At 29.7% G+C, this 10,134-nt stretch overlaps 1 protein-coding gene across 2 annotated transcripts in view; it reads right to left on the bottom strand.

The window, feature by feature from the left end:
• Positions 1-10,134, bottom strand: part of LOC106692638 (glutamate receptor ionotropic, NMDA 3A) — a 553,673-nt gene that overhangs the window by 124,865 nt on the left and 418,674 nt on the right. For both annotated transcript variants that reach the window (XM_067053147.1, XM_067053148.1), the window contains exon 13: positions 5,699-5,932. In XM_067053147.1, the coding sequence (XP_066909248.1) occupies positions 5,699-5,932 (234 nt within the window). The remainder of the gene's footprint in view (positions 1-5,698; positions 5,933-10,134) is intronic.

The raw sequence follows: 10,134 nt of genomic DNA, 5'->3' as shown, positions 1-10,134 counted from the left end.
TTTAAAATATCGATATTTTAGTTCCGATATAATATCGATATAGATATTGCTATCCGATATCGATATCGATATCAATGTCGATATTTTTCTGTCGATATCCCATCCCTAGGCCAGCACCTGGCCCTCAGTTGGAAGTCCACTTCATACAATACTTTTTAAGAAAGCTTTTAATAAATATACTTTAATTAGGTATTGAGAAATATTAGCTTAGCTTAACTTGTATAGTGTTGTATACCACATGAAAGGAAACGAAATATACTATAAAGTGCCACACAATCCAAATCTTTAGCTAAATCAGGGATACTTCTACAGAATTTAGAAATTATCTCAGGACAATTTCATATTTTTCTGTATCTAAAACTGTATAACTTAAAAAAAAAATCTAAGATGGAACGATTCAAAACTGTGTTTAATTGACATGGATTGACCCAAATTTATAAAAGCCTTTTCATAATAATAAACGGGAAATAAAACTTAGAACTGTGCTAAGCGTCCTTCCATTTCAGTCGCTAGTAAATAAATAAATATTTCAATTCAAGTATCTTGATAACAGTGAAGTTTAGATCATCTATCCAATCAACCAACAAGGTTGTGTTAGGTTGACTTTAATTTAATTAGAAAGCGATGAAATATGAAGCCCCTAAATAAAGTTTTTTTGTAACATTACTATCACTATTTTTAATAAAATATATATATTTGTATGTATGTATATAATAATATTTAAGGGAGATCATTCATAAGAATTTTTTCAAACATGACTAACTTCATTAAATTCCAAAGCCGTAATGGAATTATGTCGTGGCTTAGCGTATAAACTACTCATAGTGAAAGCATTTATGAAGTTATAAATTGCACCATTTGACTACTGGTGTGAGATAAAAATAATTATTGTTATATGTGCCAGATTAGAAGTTCATACACGAATAGTTAAAACAGTAACTCTTGACGATAAGGCTTATCGCTAACGATATGTTGCGAAGTTAAGTTAGTAGTAAAAGTGAATCTCAAGAGGAATATTAATGATCAAAAATTAGATGTACAGTTATTACAAGCAAAGTTAATTCAAAATATCAGTTTACCACGATATCTCTGACAAAGAATCTCAGATACAGATTCAATTACTAGTGCCTGGAACATGTTAAGGAGAACGTAGAAGGGTTATTTTTGTAAATAACGGAAATAAATGTTTCTTGTAATTAAAGAATTGCATATCTCCTTATAGGTAAGTAGATCTATATTTTTTGATATATTGTTTTTTTACCCAGTGTCGAAAATATTGGCTCAATCAAAGCAACTAGAAATTTATTGAGGACAATTTCTTCCCAGTTAATTGTGTGTTGAACTTAACGTAAGCAAACAACGTTCAAGAACCGTTTATCAACATTTCTTTAAATAATAATTGCGACAGTTAGTACCAATCATGTTGCAACAGCTGCAGTTTTAATATGTCACCATAGATTTATCAGGTATGACTAATGAAATATATTAGGCTTTAGGCAAATTATTATTGGTATCTATTTTTATTGTTTATTTTATGTTTTAATTATTTATAAAAATCAAGTTTGAAACTTCAGCACTTTTGTTTTTATTTTTGAATTCAATTTATTATATTATGATTTATTATATAATGATTAATGATCTTTTTACTTATAGAATTAAACTGGATTTAGTGAATGACACAATTCTTCCTTATTAAAATACAATAATTTATTTCATATCATCAGCAACGTTTCGGGAGATTTCCCCCCCATCTTCAGGCTGCTAAAAAACAAATTCAACACAACCATAAACATGCGCTTACAACAACTCTAATATATCATATACACTCAAGAACTATTTATAAACTATTAACTTGATAACAAAAACCTATATATAACATATAATTTTCTCCTGTATTGTCATTCTTGCTAATATATAATAATATTATTGTCATTTAATGAATGAAACTTGTTACTAGTCATACATTTTAGGAGAATAATTGTTAATTTTAGCTTTCATTGTTTATCTTTGTGGTTATGGAGATAGGAGAAAATTATTTTATAATCTATATGGTTGTTATCATAATGGAATATAACCTTCAGGAAGGTAATTATTCTCCTAAAATGTATGACTAGTATTAAGTTTTATTCATTAAATGACATTAATATTATTATATATTAGCAAGAATGACAATAAAGGAGAAAATTATATGTTATGTGTAGGTTTTTGTTATCAAGTAAATAGTTTATAAATAGTTCTTGAGTGTAACTGATATATTAGAGTTGTTGTAAGCGCATGTTTATGGTTGTGTTGAATTTGTTTTTTAGCAGCCTGAAGATGGGGAGGAAATCTCCCGAAACGTTGCTGATGATATGAAATAAATTATTGTATTTTAATAAGGAAGAATTGTGTCATTCACTAAATCCAGTATGATTTATTATATTTATTGTGTAAATAAATGAAATAATTAAGTAATTAAATAAACGATTTTATGATAGAAAATAGGCACTCGAATGTTCATTATAATAGTTCTTAGGAGAGTAGATGTACAAGAATGAAATTACATATCATTTCATTTATTTAAATATAAGAAGATGGTCAGGGTTGAGGCCAAAAAAGAACAAATAGTTTTTAACTATTTAATGTCCGACGTTTCGCCCCACTTTGTAGGGCTTCATCAGGGCTGTTGATTGTCTATGTCTGTTTGACCTATTGCTTTGAGCAGCCCAAGTGGGGCAATGTTAGGCATTAAATAGTTAATAAAAATTTGTTCTTTTTTGGCCGCAACCCCGACCATCTTCTTATATTTAAACTTATATGGTCAACTATATATACATTTAATTTATTATTAGTCAATGAATATGTCCATTGTCTAGTTTCCTTCCTCGTTAGTACAGAATAGAATGTTTCCTACTTGTATAAAAAATAGAAATCAGAAAATCACTTGAATTTGCTTTTTATACATCAAGGAACAAACTTAATTCCCTTAAATTAAATTTTTTATATTAAATTTAATTCCCTTAAATTTAATTTAATGTAATAAAGTCTTTATGTCGGTATTATTGTGTCCCAACGAACAGTTAATCTAATTTTGATGAATTGTAAACTGTTTTTAGAGTTCTACAACTGGATAGTTTCTCTACATCCTCTATCATATCATTATGTCATAATGATCAAATTTACTTGTTGTATTTTTTAATACAGTTGTAAATATAAATAAATAAATTTAAAAAAAAATTTTTGATGAAATTTTCAAGGATTATCGGTAACTGATTTTATGAAATTCAGATAACTACTTACACTAAGGCATGCGAAAAAGTGTTTTCATCGATAATGCTATATTACAAAAACGGCTCTTTCAATTTAGTCAAAACCAATTTTAAATTGGATATACTCAAACGATAATGGTGCAGAGTGGTGTTACATTCTCTACTAAAGTCCCCTAAAGCTGGTAGAGATGTCACAATGTAACCCTAGTCTGTGATGAAATTGATAGAATAAGTAAAATAAAAAAAAAAAGAAAAGTAAGAAATACCACTATCAAAGCAAAGTAGGGATATCTTTTATTGTATATTTCATAATAAAAAAGGAAATTAATTTGTTTAAAAATACCCCAATACAAGAAATATGTGGTGTATATTTTTATGCTTTTTTTTTTTGTTTTACGATCATTGAATATATTATATCATATCATTGAAAGGTTTTCTTCAGCCCATAATTGAATTGGAAAATTGAAGGCTGTGACTTGTTTTCTAGACTTATGACACCATTTACAATGCTTTTAAGCAAAACATATCTAAATCACGTAGGAATCTAATTTTATCACCCTTTTTTACTTACCATGAATATAAAAAAAAATTATTAATTTTTTAAGGGAAAGTATTGTTATCGTGAAAAATTTCGATTTCCATTTTGTAATGGACATACACGCTTTGAGGTCCCCTGAGTCTAAATGTTTTCCAAAGGTTTGTGTGAGTGCCTATGGTTTATGAAATTACATATTTTAGGCCGGACACATTTTCGTGACAGCAACTTTTTTGTTATAATCGAATTAACCGGAAGTACCACTTTATAGAATCGATTTTTCTAACATTTTCATTTTTTCCCAAAACCACTCGAACGATTTTGATTTAATTAAACTCTGTGAATACAATAAGAAATTAAGTATTCTGTAATATTTAATAGGTTTTATTCCTATTCAAATAATCTACCAGAGCTTAAATGACGAGTTTTCAAAAAATCTTTTAAAAGAACCTTTAATTTTGTTAATTAAAAAAAAAGTGTAAATATTGTAGATAAGAGTGTAAATGTGACTAGAGATTATTTTATTTTTATTATTATTCTATTTTATTTATTTATTATTTCTTGCACATAGTTCGATTATTTCTATATTTTGTATATATTTAGAGGGAGATTTTATTTATTTTCTATGTATTTTTTTTTCATTTATTTATTTATTTTTATTCTTATGTTATTTTTATTTAGTATGTATTAATGTAGTATCTTATTATTGTCCATCAATATTGTGGTAGATTGTAATATTTATCAATAAATAATTTTTTAAAAATTAAGTAAATAGTTCTCATTGTTAGCAATAATAAACAAAAGATAAATAGTTCTCATTGTTAGCAATAATAAACAAAAGATAAATATAAAATATTTTAGAATTTTATGAATAATTAAAGAAAATAAAGAAAAAATTGGCTCATCTGATTCAAAAGGAAAGCCAAGAAATCAAAGGATCTTTCCTGATTGTAACGACTTAGTTGTATATTTCTGCTCCACACTTAATGATATTAATCATAATTATTCTTTTGTAATTTGTGAGATGAATTTCGCCTAATCATAGGGATATGTAAGGATGAATTTTAAGTGAAAAGTTCAGTTTGTATATTTTACCCTTAGGTCTAAGCAGAAATCTTTAATTTCACTGATGAGTTCCGTGCAAACGTGTTAGGAATAATAAAGGACCCAACCAAGAGTTAAGTACTGAATGCGAATAACGCACCACTGTTGCTTATACCTAAGTATAATGATAGACTGAATTTAAATTTATAATAATAATAAAACACAATGATTACAATATTTTATGTAATGTATGTAATATAACTGTATCAACGAAAATACTTCGTCGTACAACCTATCAGTCATTTCAGAACGGCATATTTTAATTGTGTGTGTTAATTTATTATTTTTCATATAGATAGTTTGATTATGTTCATCTTGTTCATTCTTTTGTTTGTATAGATTTTTCCGTTTTTTTTTTTAATTAGATTTTTATTTTATTTATTATTTTTTTATTTTATTTTATTTATTTATTTTATTTTATTTTAGTATGTATGAGATCATTCATCACTATTACCTATTGCCCACAACTATGTGGCAGATTGTAATATCTATCAATAAATAAATCTATCAAAAAAAATATTATTGTGTTAATTGTGATGTAAAGAGGTAAAGAGTTATAAACCCATAATAGTTGCTACCTATCACAAGGGAGTGTTTATCTCATTTTTAATAAGAGTTGTTTTATTCAGTTGATTGCAAGGAACAAATGAATAAATAATAGAAAATGAAAACTAAGCTGATTTCTAGATAATTTAATCATGCAGTTTATCATTAGTTTATTATAGTTATGATCACAAGGCTTTATTGGTCCACTTCAGCAAACAATTAACTAATGAGAAAATTTAATTATATTAATCAACAGAGAACTCACCTGAAGTTCTTAGTCCTCTGTCGACCCCAAGGGTTGAGCCCGAACGGAGACAACCACTCGTAGATTGCGACGGCTACAGCAGTCACATTGAGCGAGGTAAATATGGCTACCCATAATTCTGGCGAGAAGGGCAGGAGAAAGGCTAGCAGAGGGATGTCGGTTCGCTGGCTCGGCGCCGCCAGGAAGGAGACTCCAGAAAAGTAGTACGGTGCCGAAAAGTCTATAACTTCAGACCTGAAAACAAACAAAAGGATGTGTAAATAAAAAAAAAGAATACGTAGAACTAAATTAGAAACTTTTTAATTTCAAAGCACTATTTAGATGTAAGATTTTAAATTGATGAAAAGATTCCAGAGAAGGTACTCTTGTCGGAAGTTTGTATTAAGCCGCTCTTATACTGAATAGCAGAGTATATTAGTACAAGAACCGGGGTGAAAAAAGGCAGTTATTCGCCCCAATTTTTTAGTACTTGATTGATGAGTTTGCTTAGGTTTAGTAAGTTTAGGTAGAGGAACTAAAAAATTGCGGCTGTTTCAAAATGTAAAAAACAAATTTTCATTCGTTGCTCTATATCCTAAGAACTAATAACAACACTTGAAAACCTAAGAGAACATCATTTAAAGAAGAGTAAATTTGTTAAATCTTGAACCCTAATAGAGCTATTTATTATAGTTTCCGAGATATATCTTTTTGAATTGCAACATTTCATAAAGAATGCTCTGAAAAATCAGTAGTTGGTGAATTTATTTTGAGAAATCTATATCTCAAACATTACGACGTACAAATATCTTTTAGCACTCAAATTAAAGCCAGTTTAATGTACTATGAAGTAATTTATGATGCTTATCTTCGTAGGAGTAGTAGTTTTCATGATAATTTATGAAATAAATTCGCAAAATGTTGATTTCTGGTTGTTCAGACTAAAATTTTAATTTATGAAAAAATATATCTCAGGAACCATAAGATGCAACGATGTCTGCCAGCTCTCAAATTGAAGCTAGTAAAATGTACTCCAAAGTAGTCTATGACGTTTATCTTCGTAGGGGTAGTAGTATTTATGTTATTTTCAAACATTTTATAAAAACTGCTACAAATTGACATTTTGTGAATTTATTTTGGAAAACATGATATATAAACTACTACACTAACGAAGATAAACATTATAAACTACTTTATATTACATTCAAATAGCTTTAATTTTTAGTGCTAATAGACATCTGTACGTCAAATATTTATTGAGATATAGATTTCTTAAAATAAATTCACCAACTACTGATTTTTCAGTACTTTCTTTATGAAATGTTGCAATTTATAAAGCTATATCTCGGGAACTATTGAACGTTTATAACTTTATTAGGTCTAATACTGTAGAAAATTTACTCTACTTTAAATTATGCCGTTTTAGGTTTTCTAGTGTTGTTAGTAGTTTTAAAGATATTGAGCTCCGAATGAAAAATTATGTTTTGTTAACGTTTTAAAACTGCCGCCATTTTTACTCCCCCTACCTATACATGACCGACTTATCAATTTCGACTAGTAATTAAACATAGTTTTATTTAAAGTAATCAAAATTGGGGTGGAATAACTGACATTTTACTCTTCGGCTCTTGTACTATTATCACCTTGCTATTCAGCGAAATAGCGGCTTAATTTTAGTGCTAATATTTATTTTTGTTGTAATTTATTGTGTCAAAAACTATTATTCAATAATTAGCAAATATATTTAATAAAATAAATGTTTGTTTCTTTTTTCTTTTTTTTTTTTTTTACTTTTCTCTGATTGAGATTAACACTCAGTAAAGAATTTACTTGCTGCACGATTTAGGCTGTTGCTACGTTCGCCCAAGTCACATTCTAAGGTCATTTGCCATGTCTAATTGACAGACGCCAATAAACCCTCCCATCCATCTCTTGCCTCCTCTTCCCTCCTACGCTTAACCATTCCATCCTCCTCATTTTGTCGCTCTCATATATATATATTTGTAATTCATGGAACAAGGAATTGCATAACTGAAATTGATATTGCTTGGCACAATAAAACGCTAATCTCTAATAGAAGAGACACATGCGAGATAAATAACATAAAAAATCAGTGAAGACTAAAATGACTTTATTCTAATATATTTACAAGAACTACATGTTACTCAGTCTCTATCTTCTAACTTATATCTTACTTAGCTATCTAGTCTAGAAAATATATATGTACTCTGCAGAAGAGGGGATAGTAAGAATAAGGAAATAAGAGAAGGGGTTTTGACCAATCGGATAATTTTAGGAGACTAGGTGGGGGAGGTAGAGAGCCTATGAGATTTAAAAGTAAAGTATCTGAAGGGGGGGAGAAGGGGAAGGCCTGAATTGAACAGGGTGCCCCCTTTCCAAGAAATTGGAATGACCCAAGGACTCGTGAGAACTGACTTACATGTGTTAACCATAAAATAGTTAGATTGATGCAAGTCCATTGTGAGATGGCAGCTTGTACCTGCTGCATGTGTCAACCCTTGCTTTGTCTTTTACATTGGTATAGAATACCATAGAAAGGTCACTTCCTCTATGGTCAGTGTCTGTCGAAATGTGCCAGATGTCTATAGTTTATACTATATAGTTTATAATGATAGTCTATTTATAATAATAGCTGTTAAATAATATAGCGTTCGTTAACTTGCGTTTTAAGTAAAGATACGTGTCGACACGACATATCAGTTTAGTCTGCACACTCCTATACGAACTAATGATATGATTGAAGCATTAAAGCGGAAAATAATAGACTTCTGCACTGTACGGAAGATTATTGTAGAGCATGAGGATATCATATGTATCATCCCAAAACAAATCGGGACTACCTAAGAATTTTATCATCTAGGGTTTTGTTGAATTTTACCATGTTTCTTTTCTTACCACAAAACAGTATTTAACGTTACAGATAAAAATTTCAAATATTTTGTCGAACAAAAGAAGTTTTAATTCCGCTGGTGGGTTAAAATCAGTAACAAATGAGGTTAAGGGGTACAATCTAGATATCATGGTGCTACAAGAAGTTCGCTAGCCAGGGGAGAGAAGTACAACGGGGTAATTCATCAGCTTTATATAGATTTCCAGAAGGCTAACAATTCTATTGACCGCCAGAAGTTGTATAATATTCTGATTGAACAGGGAATACCAAAGAAGTTAGTAAATCTCGTACAGATGTCCATCACCGAAAAGTTTAATAACGCACTGATCGGTAATAATTATTTTGAGAAATTCCAGGCCCGGTCGGATTTAAAACAAGGTGATTCTTTATCACCTATCTTATTTAATCTAGCATTAGAATATCGAAAAGGGGTTAACTTTGGGTGGTAAAATACCGAGGCTTGGGTATGCTGATGATTTGGTATTATTGGGGAAGGATAAAGAAACTATAAAACTAAATAGAACCACGTTAATGAATACAAATAATACAAAATACGTGGCTAGCAGTAAAAATATGTATAGAAATCGGTGATACAGATATAGGAGAAAATACGGTTGAACAGGTAGATAGTTTTAAATATTAAGGTTCTATGGTAACTAGAAAAAACGAAACAGATGAGGAAATAAAAGCTAGGTTAAAGGCGGGAAATACTTGTTATTTTACAATTTCAAAACTAATCATCTCGCGCCTTCTACTAAAGGATGAATAGCGCCTTAAGGTTTTCTATAATAAAGTATTACGAAACATATTTGGACCGAAAAAGGATGAGTCAACGGGAGAATTTAGAAAATTACACAACGCTGAATTAAGGGACCTAAACCTGGTAAATATAATTCAAGTTATAGCATTGCGGCGTATAAGATAGGGGTGTAAATTTGTAGGGCTTAGTAACGAGCGGATCCCTAAAATATTAATAAACACTGAACCGACGGGTAAACGTCCGAGGGGTAGACCGAAATGTAGATGGGAGGATTGCGTTAAAGCTGATTTAGTGGAATTGGGTTTGGAGGGACATCACTGGAAGGATGTACGCAGATAGCGTTTAGTGGTATCGGTATCGAACCTTCGGATTCGTTAGGCCTTCATTATTATTATTTTTTTCGAAATAAGAAATTAGCTCCTGCCTCATATCTAGAACAATAACACCGGTTAACACGAATTTTGTGTCAGTGTTCTTTATGTCAATATTCTATGCCTCCCGGTTCCCTACTAAAAGAAAAAAAAGTCTATTGCCAGATAAAGTGCATTTGTTGTGAGTTTTTAGGGCATTTTAGGCGAGTTTCGTAAATTGAAAGATTTATTATTCTTTCAATTTACGAAACTCGCGTTATAAGATCACGATTATAGGATTATAAGAAAATCCCAGGAACAATTCCCAGTTAAAATTAAATATATTTCGATTTTAATCTACAATTATAATGTAATAAAATAACAATTCAAAACTAATGTACATTTTGATAAAAATAATGATTATTATTTTTATATA

Source organism: Halyomorpha halys, unplaced genomic scaffold (genome assembly GCF_000696795.3).
Source record: "Halyomorpha halys isolate HHAL.00 unplaced genomic scaffold, Hhal_1.1 Scaffold64.1, whole genome shotgun sequence".
Classification (NCBI taxonomy): Eukaryota; Metazoa; Arthropoda; class Insecta; order Hemiptera; family Pentatomidae; genus Halyomorpha; species Halyomorpha halys.
The sequence above is the reverse complement of the archived record's forward strand: the minus strand, read 5'-3'. Positions and strand labels throughout refer to the sequence as shown.